The 27,570-nt window shown below is 41.4% G+C and overlaps 2 protein-coding genes across 2 annotated transcripts in view; both read left to right on the top strand.

Moving 5' to 3' along the window:
- Positions 1 to 579: 579 nt before the first annotated feature.
- On the top strand, positions 580 to 25,142 carry LOC311038611 (uncharacterized protein; the record flags this gene model as incomplete). The annotated part of the gene is made up of 10 exons (XM_084048183.1): positions 580 to 1,311; positions 2,308 to 2,429; positions 4,121 to 4,266; positions 5,065 to 6,575; positions 11,533 to 12,273; positions 13,016 to 13,137; positions 13,877 to 14,022; positions 15,570 to 15,921; positions 17,195 to 18,470; positions 25,089 to 25,142. The coding sequence occupies 10 exons, from the start codon at positions 580 to 582 to the stop codon at positions 25,140 to 25,142; spliced, it is 5,202 nt and encodes a 1,733-aa protein (XP_083904309.1).
- A 356-nt stretch (positions 25,143 to 25,498) lies between these two features.
- gpr158a (G protein-coupled receptor 158a) overlaps positions 25,499 to 27,570 on the top strand; it is a gene marked incomplete at both ends in the record, with an annotated part of 115,300 nt that continues 113,228 nt past the window's right edge. Inside the window, 2 exons of the mRNA XM_084048182.1 lie at positions 25,499 to 25,992; positions 26,570 to 27,145. Coding sequence (XP_083904308.1) covers positions 25,499 to 25,992; positions 26,570 to 27,145 — 1,070 coding nt within the window. The remainder of the gene's footprint in view (positions 25,993 to 26,569; positions 27,146 to 27,570) is intronic.

Below are 27,570 nucleotides of genomic sequence, written 5' to 3'. Positions count from 1 at the left end.
TGTACATACTGCTACAAAAACTGCTCAAAAGAATTAAGGGATCAAAGTGTTCCCTTAATTATTTTGAGCAGTATATAAATATTTATATATTTAAAGCGAACATTTGTAACTCAAATCTTTGCTTCTGGGGGGTCCCTGGAACGAAATGTTTTCAGATGGGGAAATCTTTTCCACGGCCAAATACATATAATTTTGGAGGTCCTTGCGATGAAAAAGTTTAAGAACTACTGATATACTGTAGCAACATAAGTTTTTCAGAAACCTGTTAGGATAGAAGACATTTGTAGAATCCCCAGAAGCAAAGATTTGATTTACAAATGTTCTCTTAAAAATATATAAATATTCAAACTAAAGATTTGCAATTTTTTATCGATTTTCCCCAAAAAAATCACAGATATACAAGCTCATAATGCGGCACTCTGCGCCACGCTATGAGCTTCTATATCTGCGATTTTTGAATAGTCAAAAAATCAAAAAATTACTGATGCGTTCCCGGTCTTAATGGGTTAAAAGGACAGGTTTTGCATCACCTTAAGTAGATGCTCTCTCTGCCTTGAGTAGAAAGCAAGACCGAGGAAGATGGGCTGCAAGCGCACAGACTGCATCGAGAAGCCCTTATCCGCGCTTTTCGAACGTCTCGGCTCTGTCATCGGCTCACACCCTGTCTTGTTTCTGCTCGTTCCTCTCCTGCTCTCGGCGGTGCTCGGCGGCGGCTTCGCTTTCCTGAAAGACAGGGAGGACAACGACATCGAGCGACAGTTCACGCCGCAGAAGGGCCCCTCCAAGGCGGCAAGAGACTTCGTCCGAGAGAACTTTCCCGTCGATGACTCGACATTTTCGAGCCAGAGACTCTACTCAAAGGGCAACTTTGCATCGGTCATCGCCCTATCGAAAAACAATTCGAATATACTAACGCAAGATGCTATTGAGGACGTAATCGCCCTGAACAGTAAGATACTAGGCATTGCCGTGGACCAAGGGAAGCTGCGTTTCAGTGACTTGTGTGCTAGGGCTGAGGGACAATGTGTGTCGAATGACATCCTGGACATATTTCCCTCTGATGTCAATGGAACCGATGAGACAGCCAACATCACGTTCCCCGTGCACACGCACGGATCCAGACAAATCTTTCTGGGTTCTGTTCTTGGTGGGATTAGCACAGACGATGCCACTGGGGTGGTCACGTATGCGAGGGCCGTGAGACTGTTCTACTACTTAGGGAGTCAGGAGAGCGTGGCCGAGGTCACTAAAGTTTGGCTGAGAGAATTCAAAAGGCTCATGTCCATTGAGACGGAAAGCAAACACATTGAAGTATGTACGACCGTGCTATAGTGCCTGTATAACAAACCTGCTTCACACAAATATCTGCATTTTAAACATGATAGTTTTGTAAAGTTGCACTGACTATACATTAGTCTCTGCATAAGAGATTGATGCAAGTGCCTGAAAAGGACATTATAATGTAAACGTACAGACATCACAAAGGCATTTAGGTGCATTTGCTAAACAGCAGTTACAGCATGCAACAAGCTCACATTAACACATTCAATCCTTGTCATTTTAGATTTCTTTGGCTATTAAAAAAATAGCAGATATACAAGTTCATAGTGCGGCACCAAGTGCCAAGCTATGAACTTGTAGATTATTATTTTTTAAATCGTGAAAATTTGTGCACATCTTTGAATATATATATATTTTTAAAGCAAACATTTTTAACTCAAATCTTTACCTCAAAACGAAATATTTTGAGATGGGGGTCCGCGGCCAAATACATATCATTTTGGGGGTCCTTGACATGAAAACGTTTGAGAACCACTGATATAGCAACATACGTTTTTTCAAAAAAACGGTTGGGATTTAGAAGACATTTGTAGAATACATATTCAAAAGATTTGCACAAGTTTTCACAATTTTTCAAAAATAGCAGATCTACAAGCTCATAGCGCGAGTGCCGCGCTATGAGCTGCTATTTTTGAAAAGCCAAAGAAATCTAAAATGACACAGATGCGTTCCCGGATTTATTGGGTTAAAGTACGCATTTTCCTTTGGTGACCATCTGTTTTGCAAGGTTGTGCATGCATCTCACTTTCCTGTGATTCAAACTGTGATTTGTTTCATTTATTTTGTTGCTGTTTTATTTTAGTTTTAAAGTCTGACTACTACTGGTTCCTATTATACAAAATGTTTACAAATGTGCATGTCTTGTCATCATATTGTACAGTTACTTTACTGATGTTGATGCTCCACTCTGTCCATAATGCTGTTGTGAATTGGATGTTGCATACTGAGTTACACTCTGTTTATCAGGTCACCTACTACACCTCCAAGTCCAAACAAGAGGAGATCGAAAACCACACCAGAGACGGCTTCCCATTATTCCTCATCACATACGCCATCGCCATCACCTTCTCAGTGATATCCTGCCTACGGTAAGCACGTGGAAAGTAACTAAGTACAAGTACTGTACTTAAGTACCAATTTTGAGGTAATTTAACTTTACTGGAGCATTTTCACGAAAAAAAAGAAAAGGCCAAATGGATAAAACACATTATGTTTCATTAAACGTCTCAAACAACAGTGCGACAAACAATGATACAAAACATAAATATCACAATTTACATTTTGAAACAATTAGGGTTGTCCGATATTGGCTTTTTTACCGATAACCGATATACCGATATTGTCCAACTCTTAATTACCGATACCGATATCAACCGATACCGATATATGCGGGGATTATTGTGATTAGGGTAAGCTCAAATTTCATATCACACACACCATATACAGTAAGAACTCCTGTAACTTATTTATAAAGCAAACAAAAATAATAATAATAATAATAATAATATTTTTTTTTCCAAAAACCGATACCGATATTTTCCCGATATCAATTTTTATGCTAATATCGGCCGATAATATCGGGAGGCCGATAATATCGGACATCCCTAGAAACAATGATATTATTGTGATTGATAACAGTCTGACACAGTGACACCGGTTGTGCCCCCCCTCCACCCTCCCATGGAGGGTTCAGGTTGATCTCTGCTTAGAGTCATCTATGCATTGGCTTTGTTTAAGGCGGTCCGGTCGATTCCCTTATGTAATTAGATCATTGCTCGGAGCAAATGTCAGCAACACTGTAAAGATTCAGGGTTCAACTCCCACTAGACCCTCTCACACTATTAATAGTACTATCTGTACGATGCAGAGAGGTTCATGTATATATTGAGCTTTTCCCTAATGGCATACCGGTATTATGTTATTATATTGATTTTGATTGCATTTGTAGATTGATCGCCCCTGAAGGGAATCATTCCATAATGATAATGCTAATGTTATATCCATTTTGATACAAATAACTCATCTGAAATTCATTATTAAGGCCCCATGCTGTAAATTATTTTGTCAACAAGAGAAAGTCATTACTATTGCTATTTCAAAAGGGTATAGTTTCTATCGTTGTGCTATTTTGTACCACTAGACCAGGAAGTGGTCTAGTGGGAATGCAATGCATGTCCCACACAGATATGTAATCAGTACTCTTTGTATCCATCCGTCAGTCTGTCTATCTATCTATCTGTCTATCTGTCTATCTGCCTATCTGTCTATCTATCTATCTATCTGTCTGTCTGTCTGTCTGTCTGTCTGTCTGTCTGTCTGTCTGTCTGTCTGTCTGTCTGTCTGTCTGTCTGTCTGTCTGTCTGTCTGATCTTCAATCTTACAGATATCTCCATATATGGGCATAAAAGGGACACAGGCAGACCGACAGACAGACAGACAGATACAGAGATCTCCGTATGTGGGTTGATCGCGTGTGTGTGCGTGTGTGTGTGTGCTTGCGTGCGCGTGCGTGCGTGTAAAATGACTTGCATTTACACACTACCGCTTAACGTACACGTTCTACATGCTGTGTGCCCTTCCAACAGATGGGACAGTGTTCTTAAAGTACTCTGTGCTTGTGTGTCCTTCCAACAGATGGGACAGTGTTCTTAAAGTACTCTGTGCTTGTGTGTCCTTCCAACAGATGGGACAGTGTTCTTAACATACTCTGTGCTCTGTGTCCTTCCAACAGATGGGACAGTGTTCTTAACATACTCTGTGCTCTGTGTCCTTCCAACAGATGGGACAGTGTTCGTAACAAGGTGTGGGTGGCTGTGATGGGTGTCATCTCCATCGGTCTGGCTGTGCTCTCCTCCTTTGGCCTGATGCTGTACCTGGGAGTTCCCTTTGTCATCACCGTGGCAAACTCACCTTTCCTCATACTTGGTATACATTTTATTCCTTTTTCAATCCAACGTCTGTAAAAATATGAAATATATACGGTATCATGGAGTTGGCTTATTTGGGCTTGTTTCCTAATGTTGTTTAAACAAGTGGTTCTCAAACATTTTCATGCCAAGGACCCCCATACAAGATTTGCGTTAAGATTTTTCGCAAATATTCCACAAGATTTTGTTTCGTTTTGAAAATAGCAGATCTACAAGCTCACATGCGACGCGTTGCGAGCATGTAGATCTGCAATTTTCAAATAGCCAATTGTGCTCATTTGTCCTAACCTCGCGTCACCAGGCTTTCCACCTCGGAGGAAAGCCTGGTATTCGTTCTAAAACTATAGTCATGTGATCCGGTTTAGAAAAAAAGGGGGGGAAATCGTGGTTCCGGTGGTTGGTTCCGGTTGGCGTCGCATTGTTTTTGTTCCCCACATAAAGCGAATCAATAGTTTAGTCTCGCTAGTCGCGCTACGAGATAGAATAAAAGATGATATACCAGACGATTATTATACCAAAAGAAACTAAACGATTATACCTGTACCAAACTAAGTTTTAAACTAGGGGAATACTTTTGGAGATGCACGGCACCGGTGGTTCCGGCTACCTGATGACGTAATGATGACGTAAAGTTATATCCACTCCGACCGGATCAGAAACCCGAAAATGGTATTGATCCTAGCCAGGCTACAATTGGCCTAGTCGCTTCTTCTGGGCTTGTTTTCATGGACCTGGTTGCTTATTTCTCTCGCAAAATCTGGCAACTCTAATTACTGTACAACATGTCATTTCCCAGGAATTGGCCTGAACAACATGTTCATCATGGTGTCCAACTGGCAGCACACCAAGGTGACAGACTCGGTGCCCACGAGGATGGCACACACCTACAGAGAGGCGGCCATGTCCATCACCATCACCAGCTTGACAGACGTTGTCAAGTTCTTCATAGGCGTCACGTCGTACTTCCCGTCGGTGCAGTCGTTCTGCCTGTACACCAGCGCCTCCATTGCGTTCTGCTACGTCTACAGCATCACCTTCTTCGGAGCCTTCCTGGCTCTGAACGGCAGGAGAGAGGCCGGCAACAGGCACTGGCTGACCTGCATGAAGCTTCCAACAAGAACCGCGGACCTCGAACGTTCTTCCAAGATGCTCGGTATCTGCTGTGTCGGAGGGGATTACGACACGTACACGGAGAAAGAGAAAACGCAGCCCGTCAGTAACTTCTTTAAGAACTACTACGGTCCGTGTCTGGTCAAGCCGTGGTCTAAAGGGGTCGTGATGTTCCTTTACGTAGCGTATTTAGCCGGTAGCGTGTACGGATGCTTCCAGATACAGCAAGGAATCGAACTCTACGATTTGTCCGAAGACAACTCCCACGTTACCGTGTATCACCGGAAGGGCAGGGAGTTCTTTTCTAACTACGGTCCGAACGTAATGGTCGTCGTTACGGAAGAATTCCCGTACTGGGACGAGACCAAGAGGTCTGAACTTCAGGCCTGCATGGAAGACTTTAAAAAGGTTCAGTTCGTGGACGAGGTCTTATATACGTCCTGGCTGGACTCCTATCTGGAGTCCTCCTACGCACAAAATAATCGTTCAAATTCTAGTTTAGACGACAAAGACGTCTTTCTCGAAAATCTCCCTTTGTTTCTGCAATCGTCTCCTTATTTAAGACAAGACGTGAACTTAGCGGGAGACTCCGTCCACGCCTCTCGTTTCTTCGTCCAGACGGTTCACATAGCCGACGCCAGGGTGGAAATCGAAATGTTCAAGGGCCTGAAGGACGTCGCCGACCGCTGCGCCGCCGCCCCTTTGCTAACGTACAACCCGGCGTTCATTTTCTATGATCAGTACGACGTGCTGGTCAGCAGCACCGTCAAGAACGTGGGCGTGATAACCGCCGTGATGTTTGTCGTCTCGCTGTTGCTGATTCCGAACGCGCTGTGCTCGCTGTGGGTGGCCTGTTCCATCGGCTCCGTGATCGTAGGGGTGAAGGGCTTCATGGCGCTGTGGGATGTCAGCCTGGACTCCATATCCATGATCATATTCTCCATGTGCATCGGCTTCACCGTGGACTTCTCCGCTCACGTGGCCTACGCCTTCGTCTCCAGCAAGAAGCCCGGTCCGGACGAGAAGGTCGTGGAGGCGCTCTCCGATTTGGGCTATCCCATTCTCCAAGGGGGCCTTGCCACCGTTTTAGGCGTGGCGGTGTTGTCCACGTCGGAGTTTCACATTTTCAGGACGTTTTTTAAGATCATGTTCTTGGTGATGGTGATCGGGATGGTCCACGGACTGGCTTTCATCCCTGTGATTCTGACTTTGTTTACACGCAGTTCAGGTGAAGAAAAAAGAAAACAAACCGTTTTTAGCATTCATTAGGAAACATTGAACACTGCTGACGTGTTGTATTGTATAGTATTTTTTATTTGTATTTAACAGGTAAGGTAGCTACAGTATGTAATTAATTTGCACCTGTGGTCCCATGGAAGATGTTATGAACACTACAACAAAAACTCTGGTGTCCCCATGTCCTTTACTCTAGCACCATCTTTAGGTCAAGAAAAAATTCCATTTGCACACAAAAATGATGTAAAGAATTTAATTATTTAATTTGACATTATGTTGTTCATAATCATATTATGTGTTAATCCTTCAGTGAATATACAATATATACATATAAATACAGCATAAAATGTTCCACACATTTTTGTAAATAATAATATTGAAATTATATATTGGTATAGATTTTTTTTTCTTCATGAAAATAAAACACAAACTGAATACAAATAAAGCATTTCCGAATGAACTGTTTCTCAGTCGGCTGCCCTCAGCAGGACTTTATTTTATTTTATTTTATTTTATTTTATTTTATTTAGGAGCCCAATTGCCACAGTAACAACTACTTTCTTGACAAAGTGGACAACATTATAACAACAAAATTAAAATAAATGAAAATAAAAGAAATGAAATAAACCTCTCTCACATTCATAATATCAACAAAAATGTTAATGATTAAATTACATACAGTAACTGAGTCAGTAAGCAATAAATAAATAGAACTGCCCAATATTATTGGCCATTATAAAATGATGTTGGTGTCAGTGGTGTGTGGCTCTGGGTTGGTTGATCTATCTGTCTGTCAAACAGGTCCATCTCTCTAATGCTTGGAGAGGTTCACCTTTTATTCTGCTCATCTCTTCTGTGGGGTTCCCCAAGGTTCAGTCCTGGGGTATTGATTGTTTATATGCCACCCCTGGAGCATATCATGCGTTGGCATAACATAGATTTGCTACGCAGATGATACACAATTGTACAGTATGTCCCATTAAAGGCTGGATGGTTGGATGTCCAATAATTTCCTGCTGTTTTTCCGAATCAGAATTGATTATAATAACCTCCTCTGGCCCCAGGCAGCACTAGCAGCATCAATGATCTTCCACAGTGGTGGAAGAAGTAATCAGATATTTTACTTAGGTAAAAGTAGCAGTACCACCATATAAAAGTACTCTGTTACAAGCAGTGGTGAAAAAAGTACTAAAATGTTTGACTTAAGTAAAAGTATCAATACTGCAATGTAGAAATACTCTGTTACAAGTAAAAGTCTGGTAATCAAAATTGTAGCAAGTAGCACAAATAGAAAGTACTCATTACACAGAAGGTCAATTTCACAAGTTTTCAAATAAATAAAATGTCTACAAATCTTTTGAAAATAGCAGATTTACAAGCTCACAATTGTGTGCTTGTAGATCTGCTATTTTCAAATGGCGGAAATGTATTTAGGGCTGTAATAATGATCAAAATCTACAAAGTAACTACAGTAGTAACTAAAGTTTTCAAAACATTTCAGTGGAGTAAAAGTACAATATTTGCCTCTGAGATGTAGTGGGGTAGAGGTAAAAGTACTGAAAATTGGAGTTACTTTACACCACTGATTTTGCATCTATGGTATTTTGGACACACTTAATAAGGCTTGCAACCTATAAAGCAGGAGTCATGTTCAACTCTGAGCTTTCTTTTCTTTGGACATTCAGGTGACCAAAGTGGTTCAGGCCTGCTTTGACCAACTGAGTCATATAGCTAGCAAAAGGTCAGGCCAGTCCTCTGACCCCTGCAGAGTCAGACGTAGAGAAGGTCATCAATGCTTTTATCTCCTCCCCACTTTACTATTGCAATGCTCTTATTGGTGTATCAGCAAGGGAGACATACAAAGACTGCAACTGATACAAAACGCTGCTGCCAGACGTTTAACACATAGTAAAGGAAAGTGGTTCTAAAACTTTTTCAAGTCAAGGACCCCCAAAATTATGTGTTGGGCCATGGACCCCCATATCAATATGTTGTGCCAGTGACCTCCAGAAACAAATATTTTAGAGTTAAAATGCTTTAAAAATATATATAATATAATATATCATAAAATTATATATATATATATATATATATATAAGATTTGCACACATTTTCAAGATTTTTCAAAAATAGCAGATCTACAAGCTCATAGCGCGTCACTTCGTGCCACGCTATGAGCTTGTAGATCTGCTATTTTTGAATAGCCAAAGTATAAAAAATATGGTTAAAGTGGTTAAAATGATAAAGCCCTGAATTGTCAGGCTCGTGTCTATACTGTATCTATGATATTTTCACCGGCTTCGGGTGCTGTCAATGCACTTAATGGGACATTATCACGTTTAATCAGACTATTGATTGGTCTAAGTAGGTACTGACCCACCGACGGGGCTCAGTAGGTGTTTTGACGTTATTCTGCGGGTTGATGAAAGTTGGGGCAGGCACTCACCCCAAAACATGATTTACTATTCTGTGCCTATCGTTACATAACTCGGACGGCGCTGAGTTGGCTCAAGCGAACATCGTAACGTTCGGCACGGCAACTCGCTCGCTTTAGCTTGCTCGGTGGTGCCTCGATCACGTGGCTCAAGTTAGCTTGAGACGGCGTGCCTCAGTCGCGGTCCAAAACCATACTTTATACAAAACTGAGGCCCGTCAGTAGGTCAGTATCTCACCTACTTAAATCAATAGTCTGCTTAAACGTGGGTAGGTCAGTATCTCACCTACTTAGACCAATCAATAGTCTGATTGAACATGATAATGTCCCATTCAGTGCATTGACAGCATCCCAAATGGGTGACATTTTAACTCCCTATGAGCCTGCTGGTCACTGCCTGAGATCATCCAGCAGCCAGGGTCCTGCTAATGGTTCCAAAGTCTCAGCTTTTCAGAAAGCATTACCAGGCTTTTGCTGTGCAGGACCCTCAGCTGTGGAACTCCCTGTCTGGGGATCTCAGGTAGGCAAACAAAACACAGTGTCCTCTTTTAAATCTCTTCTTAAAAACGTACTTCAATCGTAGCTTTTTCTTTGCAAATACAACCAGCACATACAGGATAGGCCTATCATAGCCTAATCTGAGTTCTTTCTGAAGAACTGCTGTACTTAATTTATTTTTTTAAAACTGATCTTACTAATGTAGGATAAATGTAGTTGTGGTTGAAGAGTGACATAACACTTATGGTTTTCTTTAAAGCATTGGTTTTAGGCATGAAGCATATCCAATGAAGGCATGTAATATGTCTGGTGTCAATGTAATGACTTTTAAGACCTTCTAATGCCAAAAAAAAAGACAATTACATTACTGGTCAAACATTGGCCAAATTGTCAAATAATATAAGAAAGAGGAAACAATTGTGAAAATAGCAGATCTACAAGCTCACAACGCATCGCAACGGGAGGAGTTGTGAGCTTGTAGATCTGCTAATTTCACAATATTTATCTGTGGAACCAAGTCACACTACATATGTGTGACTCGTAATGTAATGTACTGTATGTAATGAATCAACTTCTACATTCCAAGTGCTTATCAGGCTGGGGGGTCACCAGTTCAAATATGGTTTGAGGGGGGGGGGGGGGGGGGGGGGGGGGGTCGCGGCCTGAAAAGGTTGAGAACCACTGCTTTATTTTACCAGATTGTAAACCCGGTCTGCCTCATGTGGTTCTGTTACTGTCAAAAAAACAAAAAACATGATTTTAAATTTTGCCACACGGCTGATATGCATGTCATAAATAACAATACTTACAACTCTTACACGTTGGTCTTATCATATGCAAACAAACAACAAAACATCATTCAAAGAAACTTTAACATCAGGCTATACCAAGTTACAAAAGTGTGAAAACTGAAACAAGTTGTTTCAAACAGTTTAAAACTGACACTATATTCCAGTTTAGTGATTTAGTAATCATTAACAGAACAGTAGAAGTATAGAGGATTAATAGTTAAGCAGAATTTATGCAACAGCAATAGTTATGCAAACACATTAATACACACATAGGTCTACAGTACGCACGTGTGAACTTGCGCATTTCTCTTTTTAGCATTAACAACTGAGCATTGCTGGTCATTAATTATTCTATAGGCACTGTTGACACATTTGAGATGTTGTTGGCATACTGTATTGTGTATATGCTTATGTAGTACAACACCACAGCTTCTAAAATATCATGTGTTCTTTCCCAAAACAACAGCTTTATGGCCTGTTCTGCCTTCCCCAGTGCATGGATTGCTGGCATGACAAGATTGGATATTAACTGACTTTAGTGTGATGATAAGTAAGAAGTTTCATTGTCTAATGTTTCACTAGTATAACCATAACCCTATAATCACCTTTTACCGCAAACATCAAACCATTATGACAATAGCTTCCCCTAAGGTTATCAACCTATAGTAACCTTTTTAGTATAAAAGGATGGTTTATGTAATACGTTTACCATGACTCAGCTATGGGAACACAAGTCAATGCCAAGGGTTACTTTGCCTATACACAAACATACTTGGGTTTGCATTCAGTACTCTAAAGCTGTGGCCAAGATGCTAAATATTGACTTTCCATGTGTCTTTTGACTCACTAACTTCTAGTAACCCACGCCTGGCCCCCTGAGCTCATTTTATGGCTGTCTGCGAACAACAGTGTGGGTCAATAAGGAAGTACTTGACCCAAAACCAAGGAAGCTAAATTAATCTACCTTCATTGTCCCAAGACCAAGAGGTATTTCCTCCCTCTCTCCGACATGAATTATATATTCCTGGAACGCAGTCAAACCCAACCTTTATTATTACTGCCAGTCACACCTTTGAGGGAAAACAATATATATAACCTTGTGACATTGTGCCTCATAACTAAGTGCATATTGACTTGACAGGCTTCAAAGACACATCATATCAGCCTTAAAGAGACCCAAAGATTCTGACCCAAGCCTTTTAACATGGGAATGATGGGATGTAAACGGACCGACTGCATTGAGAAGCCGCTTTCCCGCCTTTTTGAGAAACTCGGATGGGTGGTGGGCTCGTATCCCGTCTGGTTCTTCGTCGTACCGTTGGTGGTCTCTGCCGCTCTGGGAGGAGGCTTCTGCTTTCTGAAAGATAGGGAGGACAACGATATCGAACGGCAATTCACGCCGAGGGACGGACCCTCTAAGAAAGTGAGAGAATTCGTCGCAGAGAACTTCCCTTACGACGAGGCTTCGTTTTCGAGCCAGAGGCTGTACACAGAGGGCAAGTACGCGTCTCTCATCGCGGTGTCCACCGATGAAGACTCCAACATTCTGACAAAAGAAGCGTTTGAGGACATCATAACGCTGGACACTAAAGTCAGTAACATCTCTGTTGTCGTGGACCACCGACCCCTGAACTTCATGGACTTGTGTGCAAAGACAAACGGAGCGTGTGTTTCAAACGACATCCTGGGAATTATTAACTACAACGCCAGCAAAATTGAGCATTTTAACATTACGTTTCCTTTGTACACGGTGGGATCCAAACAGACGTTTTTGGGCTCGGCGATAGGTGGTGTACGGCAAAATGACAAGGGCACGGTGCGGTCTGCTAAAGCTGTGAGGCTCATGTATTTTCTGGATAATGTCAAAGGTGCCGATGTGTGGCTGAAAGAATTCCAAGATATGTGTTCAAAAGAGGAAGACAATGAGAACATCAAGGTATGTCTGCAAAAATGGAAATTGCAATTATGAAATTATGAAAATCGCAATTATGTATAACAATCAGTGGTGGAAAAAGTACTCACATTTTTCACTTAAATAAAAGTATCAATACTGCAATGTAGAAATACTAAAAGTCTGGAATTCTAAATTTACTTGAGTAAAAGTACAAAATTATTGGTATCAAAATGTACTTAAAGTATACTAAAAGTAGAAAGTACTCATTATGCAGAATGTCCCATTTCACAAGTTTTCAAATGTATAAAATGTATAAATCTTTTGAAAATAGCAGATCTACAAGCTCACAATGTGTGAGCTTGTAGATCGGCTATTTTCAAATGGCCAAAATGTAAAGGGTTGAAGTGGTTACTCTATATTTTGTAATAATAATCAAAAACAAAAAAGTAACTAAACTAAAGTTTTCAAATAATTGTAGTGGAGTATAAAGTACAATATTTGCCTCTGAGATGTAGTGGAGTAGAAGTAAAAATACTGACAATTGGAAATACTCGAGTAAAGTAAAAAAATACCTCAAAATTGTACTTAAGTACATTACTTGAGTAACTGTACTTAGTTACTTTAGGCCACTGATAACAATAACATTCTATTTTTGTTGGAACTTTCTAAATCTCTAGATTCTAATTCAATAATGATTCCGAAGACACTTATGGCAGAAATTATGTATAAAAACAGAACAATAAAAAGATTGAATGTAAATGACGCTTTTCATGTGCAACTACAGGTGGCCTACTACACATCCCAGTCCAAACAGGAGGAGATAGAGAAACACACCACAGATGGAATCCCATTATTCTCCATCACATATGTTCTAGTCATCTCCTTCTCTGTGCTGTCCTGCCTGAGGTAAGACACAATGCTAACAAGTAGGGGTGCAACTGTTAGTTAAAATAATCAATGTAATCGATAAAGACAAATAAAAAAGCATATATACCTAGAATAGCAGATCTACAAGCTGTATTGTGAGCTTGTAGATCAACTATTTTTGCTATTTTGTGTGTGACACTGTTTTACGATGAAGTAAAGAAAATAGGGATTAAGTTGTTAATCACCCTAATTGAGTTGATTATTAAAAAAATGAATGAATAATTTACATTGATTTGTTGAAATATAAAAGGTAAAAGAAATTTCCACCCAAAAACGTACTTATTATTCGCTTAATTGAAAAATGAATCGATAGAAGAATCGCTAAGAAAATAATCGATAATTTCTGTCCTACTAACAGGATGTCATAACATACAGTACATACAGTATCTCATTGCTTTCAGGCAGAATTATACCTCTTATCGCCATATCTTACCTTTTTGAGCTTTTTCGTAAATTAAGTAGCATGTAGTATGATCAAGTAGGGCTACTTGATCATACTACAGCATCACACAAAAGCATCAAAAGAAGCAGATCCGCAAGCTCGAAACGTGGCGCGAAGCGACGCGTTATGAGCTTGTAGATCTGCTATTTTTTACTATTTTAATCCTGAAAAGTAACAGTTTTGGACCCGACAGAGACGATATGGATATGGATATTGATAACAATGCCCAATCGCTAATATGCTGACTGTGTGGTTTTGGTCATGTTATTGTTTTAGGCTGGACAACGTGAGGAATAAAGTGTGGGTGGCTGCCATCGGAGTCCTGTCCGCAGGCCTGGCCGTACTGTCCTCGTTTGGCTTGATGTTCTACATAGGAGTTCCCTTTGTTATCACTGTGGCCAACTCCCCCTTCCTCATACTGGGTAAGACATTGTCTCAATATACAGGTGTCATATATTGATGCTCTCAGAATCCTGCTGAGGACATAGTGCCAGATAATTGTTTGTAAACAGTGGTGTTTTCGATTGATTGAACACTTCATTAGACTGAAATGCAAACAGCACGAGTACAAACATTTGGTCTAAAAGGATAACACCAAAAAAAAGTCCTTGCGGTCTTGTGTCCATTGGGGTCCTATGTATTCAATTCATCAACATAACATACAAAATGACACCAAAATTCTATATCATCACAAATATAAAACTATAATGTACAGAGTAGAAAAAAGGGGGGAGAAGTGATATTTGCCTCCCCCTTTTGCCTCGTGCTCTAGATACTCCCACTCTAGATGCTGTTCTCAGGGATCTGATGTACAGTTTTATGGCGAGGTTCAAAAAATGTAACTATAATGGCTTTAACCATGCCTAAGAAGATCAGCATATACTATATACTCTCCTTGTTTTTGGAGACATTGGAGAGGGTGTCTGTATGGTTTTTAGATTTAACTATTTTTTTATGTTTTCTTTTTTTTTTTAAATCTTTGTTGTGTTGTCCCCTTTTATTGTCTTTTATATGGACCTGGAGTCTGTATAATCTATGTCATGCTGCCATGTTATCTGTTTTGATAAACGCTGGATGCTACTGTTTTTAATATGCTGCTCAGTTTTAATTCACTGCACTTTAGGATTTTATGCTTATTTTTATTGCTAATTTTGGTTTCATGTGCAAGCATGTACTGTACAGTACATGACAAATAAAACAAACCTTGAAATAAAGATTGATTGATTGTATGTCGTAGAGCCCAGTAATTGTAGTCAAGAGACCTATTTTCATGACCCACATGTACTGTAGGTCATGATACCTGAATTTCCCCGCAGGATCAATAAAGGTTTATCTTATCTTATATGCTATAAATAATACAGTACACACTGCATACAGTACATCCTGTGTCTCCTCTACGCTGTCCCCCTCTGAGCTTTCCACCTGTGTGTCTCAATAAGAGAATACAAGGGGAATTTAACTTGGGGGAAAAAAGATACATTATTGATTGTATAATAATCAGGTCATTCCACCATTGTTGACTTTGACAGCAAATTTTGATTTAGTTTTAGTCACCTGAAATTGCTATTTTAAGTCGACTAAATATCATAATATTTTAGTCGACTGAATCTACAGTTGATTTAGTTGACTAAATTTTATTTTTGGTGGGCCGTGATGGCCGAAAATAGTTGATCTACAAGCTCACGAGTCGCAGCGCGACGTGTTGTGAGCTTGTAGATCAACTATTTTCGGTCTGTGACACCCGTGCGCACCCATGATGACTTGTCTTAGTTCTACTAGTCCCTCCCAAACATTTTAGTCTAGTTTTTATTTGTTGACGAAATTGTCAGTATATTTAGTCATAGTTTTAGTCATCATAGCTTAGTTTTTATTTGGTTTTCGTAAGTGAAAAAAGGTAGTCGACAGACATTTTTCGTCATAGTTTTACTCAACAAAATCCACACTGCATTCCACATGTTCTCCTTTTCAGGAATCGGCGTCGACGACATGTTCATCATGGTGTCCAACTGGCAGCGCACCAAGGTGAAAGACCCGGTGCCCACGAGGATGGCTCACACCTACCGGGAGGCCGCCATGTCCATCACCATCACCACGCTGACCGACGTGCTGGGCTTCTACATCGGCCTCCTGTCCGACTTCCCGTCCGTCCAGTACTTCTGCCTGTACACCAGCACCGCCATCCTGTTCTGCTACGTCTACAACGTCACATTCTTCGGAGCCTTCCTGGCTCTGAACGGGCGGAGGGAAGCCAGCAACAGGCACTGGCTGACCTGCGCGACGGTTCCGTCCGAGAACCCCGACGGTTCCTCTAAGATGTATAGGTGAGCACCTTTTAGCCAGAGGCTCAATCAATGTTCTCCCCCCCGAACATGCATACGGAGTGATATACAGTAGGTGGCCACTGGCCAGTGACTTTATACCAGTTTCACTTATCAAAACCTTTGCATCATGCGTGTCACACAAACAGAATGCGACACACAACACCAATGGTTTTGATCAGGGGTCTTCAACCTTTTCAGCCCAAGGACCCTGTAATTGAGAGAGAGAGATGAAGCAGGGACCCCCTCTATGTTGTATAACATTTAGTTTCAGATTAAACTTTTTTTGTTTACTTGGTCTGCTCTTTTTTCCCTCTACACCTATATACCTCTTTGCCAAAAATAGCAGATCTACAAGCTCACAACGCCGGCGTTGTGAGCTTGTAGATCTGCTATTTTTGGCTATAGTTCTCTTCAGATTAAGGATGCTAGGGTTGAAGTGGTTAAGGAAAAGAATTATATGTCACACAAAGATTTTGGCGGACCCCCTGTAGTAACTCTGAGGACCCCCTAGGGGTCCCGGACCCCTGTTGAAGACCCCTGGTTTTGATAATGTGGATTGTGGCAGTTAAATGGTGGATTTGTGGATATAGGACTCTATATGAACAAACTTGTTACATCAACAAAACGCATCGCATTCTGTTTGTGTGACATGCATGATGCAAAGGTTTTGAAAGAGAAACTGGTCAAAGTCACTGGCCATCTACTGCAGACTCTCTTTCATGCCAACTGCCATCAGCCTGTATAATGCTTAACCCATTAAGATCTGGAACACATCTGTGTCACATTTTCATTTGAGCTAAAAAGTATTATTTTACACTTTGGCTATTCAAAAATAGCAGATATACAAGCTCATATGCGTGCAAATCTTTGAAAATATATTGTTTAAAGCAAACATTTTTAACTCATATCTTTGCTTCTCGGGGTCCCTGGAACAAAATATTTTGAGATGGGGGTCCGTGGCCAAATACATATCATTTTGGGGGTCCTTGACATGAAAAAGTTTGAGCACCACTGATATAGAAACATACGTTTTTTCAGAATACTGTTGGGATTTAGAAGACATTTGTAGAATCGGCTTCAGGTCATAAGAACTCTCTCCCTCAATACATATGGTCCTGTGTATCGGCCCTGGTCTGGTGTGATTATGTCCATCTGTGTTTGATGTGTCTCTGTTTGTCTGTAGTTTACTTATTTAATTGTTACACTGTGCTGCTGTAACGCCACAATTTCCCTTCGGGGATTAATAAAGTATATCTCATCTCATCTCTTATAGCATCTGCTGCGTCGGAGGCGACTACGAACGAGCGACGGGAGCGGAAAAAGAACAGCCGGTAAATCGCTTCTTCAAGAGCTATTACGGCCCGCTGTTGACCAAGCCGTGGGCCAAAGCCGTCGTGATCTTGGTGTACGTGGGTTACTTGGCCGGAAGTATCTACGGATGCCTTCACGTCGAGCAGGGGACCGACCTTAAGGATCTAGCCGCCGACGATTCCTACGTCATAAAGTACTACGACAGCGATAGGCGGTACTTTTCTAACTACGGTCCAAACGTGATGGTCGTGATTACGGAGAACTTTCCGTACTGGGATGAGAAAAAGAGGTCTGAGCTTCAGGCCTGCGTGGAAGACTTTAACAAACTGCCGTTTGTGGACAAGAGTTTATATACGTCCTGGCTGGACTCATACGAGCAGTATGGAAAGGACGCAAGTCTGGACCTTAACGATGAAAACGTTTTCGTGGAGAACCTTTCTCACTTTTTTAAATTAGCGCCAGAATTGAAGCAAGACGTCAACGTGACAGGAGGAGCCCTTCACGCTTCTCGCGTCTTCATCCAGACGGTTCACATCGCTAACGCCAGCATGGAAATCCTGATGGTCAAGAGTCTCGGAGAAACGACAGAGAGCTGTTCCCGAAGAAACGTGTCCGTAAAGGTTTATCATCCGGCGTTCATCTACTACGACCAGTACGCCGTTATCGTGAGCAGTACCGTCCAGAACATCGGGGTCACCACCGGCGTCATGCTGTTGATCTCGCTTCTACTGATCCCCAACCCCCTCTGCTCGCTGTGGGTGACCGTCTCCATCGGTTCGGTCATCGTGGGCGTCACAGGCTTCATGGCGCTGTGGGGCGTCCGCCTCGACTCCATATCCATGATCATCCTGGTCGTTTGCATCGGTTTCACCGTAGACTTCTCCGCTCACATCTCCTACAGCTTCGTCTCGAGCAAGAAGCGGAGCGGCAACGAAAAGCTGGTGGACGCTCTCTTTCTGTTGGGCTATCCCATCATGCAAGGGGCTCTGTCGACCGTTCTAGGGGTCCTGGTTTTGTCCGCCTCTAAGAATCACATCTTCAGGACTTTTTTCAAGATCATGTTTTTGGTGATGATCTTTGGGCTGGTGCACGGCATCACTTTTATCCCCGTGTTTCTCACGTTGTTTACGTGCAGCACTTCAGAGAAACAGAAGGTTAAAGAGAGACCAGAACCCCAAGGCCAAGTAATGCCGTATGACGTTATGCAGGATAAAATGAAAGCTGCAGGGTCCAGTTTGGTATGTTATGACAACAAAGGTTTTATGACTGATGCTTTTGGCCACTGGCAACAGAGCATTGCTACGCAGCACACGCATTTTCATGATATACAAAGCAAAATGATCAAAACCCTGAACTGTGGCAGTGATCCAGATTGTCCATAACATAAAAGGTGGTCTTTTCCCCCCCATTAGCCTACTGTATAAAAGCCATACATTTACATTGTTATTTTTGTTAATATTAGACTGTAAGTTATATTTGTACAGCATATTAAATTAAATCCATGTTTTCTTTTAAGTATTTCCATGTCATTTTATCAGCTTTTTCATGTTTGAGCAGCAAAAATATATACACAGTATGTAGCCCGGGATGGAAAATCCGACCGTTTTACCGACCACTCTACCCCTGAGCCACTGCCACACAAAATAAACCAATTAAAAATATATATAGTTCTCTATTTCACGGCGATCTTATTATCACAATAACAGCATTACAGCAGGTACAAGTACACATGAGGCCCCATTTCTCTAACAAGGGAGAAGCACTTTAGAATAGGAATGACAGCCGACCATCATGAGAGTTAATTGAACGTGAAAACGTACCTGTGGGCTTTGCACCATAAAGACTGTATAGGTACAGTAAGAGCTCAATGGCCGTGTATATATATTCTCATGCATGCATGCAGGCCCTGGGCCATTCCCAGCTCTGTCACCCTCTGTCACGCCTGTCTTCCTTTGACCGTCCTGGCTGGACCGAGATGTCTCTCTGGCCCATACAGCGTGACGTGACATGCCCCTACGCCCAGGAGAGAGAGAGAGAGAGAGAGAGAGAGAGAGAGAGAGAGAGAGAGAGAGAGAGAGAGAGAGACAGAGAGAGAGAGAGAGAGAGAGAGAGAGAGAGAGAGAGAGAGAGAGAGAGAGAGAGAGAGAGAGAGAGGGAAATGGACAGAGAGAGGGAGGGTGAGGGAGAGAGGAGCGATTGGTGAGGGGTAAAGAGGCAGAGAAGACAACCTGAGAGACAGATCTAATAGGAGAGTGTAAATAGCCTAGGAGAAAGAGTAACAGATTCAGCACCCCGCTTTGGTTGCAGGTCCATCTTTATCACTGAAAACCAATTTTTGTAGGCATTGTCTATATGCCTCCAAATGCGAGCACGCGACTGTAGAATAATTTGATTTTGAGCTGCCAATGGTAAGAGATATTACTAAATAAATATGTGTCCTTGGTAAGTTTAATATAGATTCATTCCCATTGAGAAAACAACTACAGGGGTCTTCAACGTTTTCAGGCCAAGGACCCCCTAGCTGAGAGAGAGATGAAGCAGAGACCCCCTCTATATTGTATAAAATTGTGTTTCAGATAAACCTTTGCTGCTCTTTTCCCCCTCTACACCTATAACTCTTTGCCAAAAATAGCCGATCTACAAGCTCGTAGAGCTTGTAGATCTGCTATGAATGGCCAAAGTTCTCCTCAGAAAAGGGATGCTAGGGTTCAAGTGGTTAATGTAAAACAAATCGTATCACACAAATATTTGGCGGACCCCCTGTAGTAACTCTGAGGACCCCCTAGGGGTCCCGGACCCCCTGTTGAAGACCCCCGAACTAGAGTGAATTGAAATGTTGTGAGCTTGTAGATCTGCTATCTTTGCTCATTTTGAAAATGTTTGAAGTGAAAGTGGTTAAGTCTGTGGGGTAATTTTTTTTTTTAAATTAAACCCATAAAAACTATCATCAAGAGCTTGTAACTACATAATAACTAAATTGGATCCATTGGAACACAGATTCATTTTTTTACATTACAGTTTTGGACAAAAGAGGCCACCAGCTCTCCCCTGTCAGGTGACAAGAAGGTCAGTTGGCTCTCATGCATTGAAGGAGGCATGAGCTCGGCCCTGGCCTCCCTAGGTTGGCAGAGGGAAGGTAGTGCCCAGGATTACATAGACAATTGGCACTGGGTGTAAAAAATGGGGTTACAAAATCGTGGGATAAAAAAGAAAAAAAAAGAAAGAGGCCACCAGACAACAGTGATATACAGTATGCTTCTCTGTGAGAAAGAGGGCCTTCCGTCTTTCTCCCGGGACTCCCTCTTTCTTTGTCGTTTTCTTGAGTTTTCTGTTTATCATTTATAGAAAAGATAAAGATACAGATTTAAGAGGGTGTCATGTGTCACTCACTCATACAGATACAAGCAGCCAAATGTTCCGCAAGACTGCGCTAACAACACATATATATAATATAACAAGATGATAATTGTGTTATAGTGTCACGCTGTGTGTCGGGGAATTGGACCCAGATGCATCATGATGTGATGACAGGAACAAGCTAATTTTAGAATATTTATTCACATGAAAACCAGGAAACACGAGGAGCTCTGGGAAATAACACTGGTAGCACCAGGAACACGAAGAGTAACACAGGATATCTCAAGCACAGAGAATATATCGAATATGTCGCCTCCGTTGCGAGGCGTTGCGAGCTTGTAGATCGGCTATTTTCACAATTGTTGCCTCTTTCTGTATATTATTTGATAATTTGGCCAATGTTTGACCCGTTTTTATTGTATAGTTACAATTACTTTTGATGCAGTAATGGTCTTATTTATTTGTTTTGAGGCATTAAAAGGGTCCTTAAATTGACACTTCACTGTTATCTGGGGACCCCCCAAAAAAATCATGTGGGGACCCGTGAAAACCATTGCTATTTAGCACTGCTGCCATAAGAAACAGCCCCTTATGGTTCTTATTGGTTCTTAGCTTAGTTTTGGTACTCCTGGTTCTACAAGGCACTATTTGGCAAAGGTTCTATAGCACCTATCTTAAAGGTGCTAATAGTTCTCCTATATGATTATGAGCAAAGAACCTCTTTTAGTGCTATTTATCACAATTTGGGTTGTGAGTGTACAATCAATAATACAGAGAATTCACACGTGACAGGGGGAACTGATTGCTATAATCATTAACAGGTCAAGCACAATCAATGAAATGTTGTCAACACACACAAGTGCCATTGACATTTTTTGTCCTATCGATTATGATCAGTGGTGGAAAGTAATTGCACTCAAGTACATGCACTCAAGTACTGTACTTACAGTAAGTAACATTTTGAGGTATTTGTACTTTACTTGAGTGTCTCCAATTTCCAATACTTTTACTTCTACTCCACTACATCTCGGAGGCAAATATTGTACTTTTACTCCACTACAATTATTTGAAAACTTTAGTTACTAGTTACTTTGTAGATTTCTATTATTATTACAAAACGTACATTAACCACTTCAGCCCTATATATTTCGGCCATTTGAAAATAGCCGATCTACAAGCTCACAATGCCTCGCAATTTTTTTTTATACATTTGAAAACTTGAAATGGGACATTATGTATAATGAGTACTTTTACTTTTGGTACTTTGAGTACATTTTGATGCCAATACTTTTATACTTTTACTCAAGTACATTTTGAATTCCGGACTTTTACTTGTAACAGAGTGTTTCTACATTGCAGTATTGATACATTTACTTAAGTAAAAAAATTGAGTACTTTTCCCACCACTGCCATCCATTATAATCAATTCTAACATTCCAAATCGATGCATCCAAGTATAGCTACACACACACACACACACAGACACACACACGCACGCACGCACGCACGCACGCACGCACGCACGCACGCACGCACGCACGCACGCACGCACGCACGCACGCACGCACGCACGCACGCACGCACACACACACACACACACACACACACACACACACACACACACACACACACACACACACACACACACACATTAACAATGAATGAGAGTACTGTGGCTGTATAGCAGCAGGCATAGTAAAGCTCACTTGGATGTATAAGCTCCCATAATTAAAGTCAATCCATAAATTGATTTCCTCTTCTCATAAGTCTCTTTTGATCATAGAAGATTAGATTCTTCAGATCTCATGGGCTTAATTGGGAGAGAGCTGGCAGTGTTGTAAATGCACTGAACTGAGATGGATTAGCAGGCTAGTATGAATTGTGTGCCTGCTACACAACTCTGATTGTGTCCTTCCTTACAACCTCTGGTTGCCCCCCACTCCAGAAAAACATAAAATAAAATAAAATATATGGTTTATAATGTAAGATTTATGTGTACATTTGGTCAGCAGTTGCCTAATCATTTAGGACACAAGCACATGAAGATGTCCACATGTATTATAGTCTTAGGCTACTGTCAGTGGTGGAAAAAGTGCTCAAATGTTTTACTTAAGTAAGAGTATCAATACTGCAATGTGGAAGTACTCTGTTACAAGTAAAAGTCCGGAAATAAAAATGTACCATAGTAAAAGTACAAAAGTATTGGTTCAATACTCAAAAGTAAGCTAAAAAATATTTGAAAATAGCCGATCTACAAGATTCTTGTAGATCGGCTATTTTCAAATAACCTAGGTATAAAATAGGGCTAAAGTGGTTAATGTATGTTTTATAATGTAATAATTTATATCTGAAACTAAAGTTGTCAAATAATTGTAGTGGAGTAAAAGTACAATATTTGCCTCTGAGATGTAGTGGAGTAGAAGTAAAAGTATAGACAATTGGAAATACTCCACTAAAGTAAAAAAAATACCTCAAAGTACAGTACTTGAGTAAATGTACTTAGTTACTTTACACCACTGGCTACTCTGCATCATTACATAATGCCTGCAGCCATTAGAATGGGTTACTGATTTAGCCCATTGACTTGAGCAGTGTGTAACTCTAGCTTTAGTCAATATTGTTGCATTTTCGCTGCGCATGCAGATGATGATGAAGTGCATTTATTTTCCGAGGGAAACGTAAAAAGCGCCACCATCCATGACATGCTGACCCACAGATCCAACACTAATAATATGGAATAGTAGCTGGCAAGCAATCCATTCCAATCCCTATAACCACTAAGACATCTCCGAAAGGAAAGGATTCTTTCTTTTTAATCACTGCCAGGCAGATTATGGCTCTTCTCTTGGCTGCTGTGTGTTATCAGCACTGGACAGCTCCTCTCTACTGCTCCACCAATAGGGCATAGTGCAGTGCCATTTTCTGGTTCCACTCAAAAAAAGGCCATTAATTTTTCCCATAGGGATTTCCAAAAGTATTTATATAAATTATTTTAAGCCCAGAATCAAGCCACCCATGGGCTCCTGGTGAATCATGCCCGTAAAACATTTAATACTGTGAATACTCTCTTTTTTTTGTAAACCGCAAAACAAAGGGTATTTATTAAATATAGTATATCATATAATGAAATATTATTTATTATTTTCACACCGAATCAAATGTTTTACGGTCATGATTCACCAGGAGGCTGGATGGCTTGATTCTAGGCTTAAAATAATTGATACAAATATTTTTGGAAATCTCTATGGGTTTTTTTTTTTTTTTTTTTTTGGAACCACAAAATGGCCAACTCTGCTATGCCCTCTAGGCCTGTCACAATTTTTACATAATTGCCTAATCGCAATTATTTGAGATAATCGCAATTATTTTTTAACATTTTCCCCAAAATTGCAGAAATAGCAGATCTACAAGCTTACAAGCTTGTAATGTAGATCATATATTTCCGCAATTTAAAAAAAAGTACAGTATAAACATGTCAGTCATTTCTTTGTATATTTAAGTTATTTGTCATAATCTGCCCTGTGCAATTTGTGATTATGACACCTAAAAAACAAACAGAATAGATTAAAATTGTATTCATATGTTCCAATGTTCAATGCCACAAAAACACAATTAAATCGTTAATTGCAATTATTTGTGTAACAATGTATCTCAACTTAAATGTGTAAAATCGTGACAGCCCTAGTTACATGAGACCTTTAAATCTATATCGGCTATTTGAAAATAGCCAACCTGCAAGCTCACAACGCGTCGTGATGCAACATGTTGTGAGCTTGTAGATCTGCTATTTAAAAAAGAAAATCGAACCTAACAGGCAACGAAGGTGTCAGCACTGGACAGATCCTCTCTCTACTGTCTGCTCCACCAACCGAACCCAACAGACAGACAGCCAAGTGATTGACACCAGAAAGGACCATAGGCGAACCGAGGCCACTTCAGAAACATGGGGTAGTAAATATAAGGACGAATGATGTCTTTATGCTTTAGTTACTGCCTGTTGTGGTCGGGAGGAGAAGAAGAGGGCGGGGTATCTTCGTCGTCCAAGTGTGAAGTAATATAGCCTGACGACTCGGTGCCTCAAAAAAAAAGAAAAAGAAAAATCAGATTTCTCCACTCCTTTCTATTCAGTCTGTGTAGCCTATAGTGTCGGAGGAGGACGTCAACCGAGCATTAAAAGCCTGTCTTGGTTGTTTCTTGGGCTTTTATAGCAAACGGAGGCAGAGCAGAGAGAGGAGGAGAAAACAGCTGCAAGAGGAAGGATATATACTCACTCAACAAGCAACTGTATGTGGCGTTTATCTGTAGTGATAGGGAAAATAACTGTATGTGGTATCTATCTGTAGTGATAGGGGAAATAACTGTATGTGGTATCTGTAGTGATAGGGAAAATAACTAACTGTGTGGTTTTGAGATTTATAGGTTATACATTTGTCTTATTTTTTCCAGAACGTCAACCGAGCATTAAAAGCCTGTCTTGGTTGTTTCTTGGCTTTTTATAGCGAACGGAGGCAGAGCACAGAGGAGGAGAAAACAGCTGCATGTGGCATCTGTAGCGTATAGGGGAGATAACTAACTGTGTGTTTTGGAGAAATAGGCTACACGCTCGTCTTATTTCCCAAGAACGGACCGAATACGGTCGCGGAGCTGGACAAGAAGAAACATCTACAGGTGATGTGATGGTATAGACAGTGATGGTATAGACAGGGAGATCGGTCGTTGTGTCTCTTTTTAATCAGTGCGAGGCAGATTATCGGCTATAGTCTTTTCTCGGCGTGCTGTGGTATCTGGAGCGAAGCTTCAGCACTGGATAGCTCCTCTCCACTGCTTCAGCACTGGACAGCTCCTCTCATCTGTGGCGCTACTATCTCTAAAAGCAAGCGATTCAAAAACGTTTTCTGGACGGAGGACGATGGCTCCTGTGTACAGGTTCTTCTTCTCGTTACTACTGTTGTTGCAAGTGGGCTTTGCGATCGGATCCAATCATAAACATGCGGATAGGTCGGCGGCGCAAGGAGACATCAAAGATCAAATCAAATCTCAGCCACATATTCACGGCGGCGCTCCTCAGCCGCATCTTCTCCTCCGAGGCGCGTTGCGCGGCTCTCCAAAGGATGCGACGCTGCAGGCGCAGGAGATAGAGGAGCATGAGAAGATAGTGGAGCGTCTTCCCCGGGTGGAGATAGAGGAACATCTCCCCCAGAAGATACTAGAGGAGCATCTTCATCTTCCCCAGGTGAAGATAGAGGAACATCTTCATCTTCCCCAGAAGATACTAGAGGAGCATATTCTAGAAGAGCATCTCCCAAGGGTGGTCACGGCGTTCCTGCACACGGGGGATTCCAGCACCCTCAAGCACGCCAACTGCTCGCGGAGATACGAGCTCACGTCCCTGCGGAATCGAAGGTCAGTGGTGGAAAGGAAGAATTCACTTTTTTTTTTTACTTAAGTAAAAGTATCAGTACTCTAATGTTAAGAATACTCTGATACAAGTAAAAGTCTAGGAATTAAAAATGTACTTGAGTAAAAGAACAAAAGTATTGGTATCAAAATGTACTTAAAGTACCAAAAGCAAAGTACTCATTTTGCAGAATGTCCCATTTCACACGTTTTCAAATGTATACATTGTATAAAAAATATTTTTAAAATAGCAGATCTACAAGCTCACAATACATTCGCGATGCGATGCATTGTGAGCTTGTAGATCTGCTATTTTCAAATGGCCGAAATGTATATAGGGCTGAAGTGGTTAATGTATGTTTCGTAGTAATAATCAAAATCTTCAAAGTAACTAGTAACTAAAGTTTTCAAATAATTGTGGTGGAGTAAAAAGTACAATATTTGCCTCTGAGATGTAGTGGAGTAGAAGTAAACGTACTGAAACCTTGAAATACTCCATTGAAGTAAAAGAAATACCTTAAAACTGTACTCAAGTGCATGAGTAAATGTACTTATAGCCTAACTTTCCACCTGTGTCTTTTAGGTCCCACGCCACGCCCCCGCACCCCTCCCTGAACAGCGTGCTGGACACGGTGCTCCACGCCACCAACTTCCTCAACATGATCCTGCAGGCCAACCGCTCCAGAGAGCAGAGCCTGCGGCGGGACATCGAGTGGTACCACGCCCTGGTCCGCAGCATCCTGGAGGGCGACGGCAAGATCCACCGCGCGGTGGTCACCTTCAACACGGAGCCCTCGGCCACCGAGCCCTCGGTGCTGCTCCAGGCCACCAGGGCGCACGGCGGCGAGATCGTCCTGCAGGACCTCTCCAGCGCGGCCCACTACCACCTGAAGAACCGCACCGTGGAGACGCTGTGGTACCACGAGGTCAAGGACAAGAAGAAGCAGCACTTGAACTTCCACAGGACCGTGCTGAGCCAGGACTTCAGGTCCATCGACAACTCCCTGAGGAGAGGGGAGAGCTTCATCCCGGATAGGACTCACCTCAGGTGGTCGGCTCCCTATCTGGAGTGCGAGAACGGGAACTTCAACCCGCGGTGGCTCTTGACCCTATCGGCCGGTTTCTATGGCCTCAAGGAGAACCTGGAGCCAGATTTCAGGTGAGTGCTCACTATACACACGCACGGATGCACGCTTCTTTCCAGTGGTGGAAAAAGTACTTACATAACATTTCTTACTTAAGTGAAAGTATCAATACTTTTTTACAAAAGTAAAAGTATACTTGTCATATCTGAAATGTTTGAAAATAGCAGATCTACAAGCTCACAAAGCGTCGCCATTGTAGATCTGCTATTTTCAAACAAGGGGCAAGGCTGAGATATTTACGATGAGGCCGACAAAATGGCCAGAGTGGCGCTGTTTTACCCTGCGCCGACCTGTGAGTTCAGAAAGAATTTATTTTAGCGCAAGTGAATGGGTTTTTTGACAAACTTTAGACTAGATTTTCTTACTGTAATAAAAATTGTCATAAATTCTATATGCTTCCAGTCGCTAGTTTAAAGTCTCCTTTCAATCATCAGGATAT

This window comes from Gymnoscopelus microlampas, assembly GCF_963454915.1.
Source record: "Gymnoscopelus microlampas genome assembly, chromosome: 22".
NCBI lineage: Eukaryota > Metazoa > Chordata > Actinopteri > Myctophiformes > Myctophidae > Gymnoscopelus > Gymnoscopelus microlampas.
Note: the sequence above shows the minus strand (reverse complement) of the source record. Positions and strands in the feature narration are given on the sequence as shown.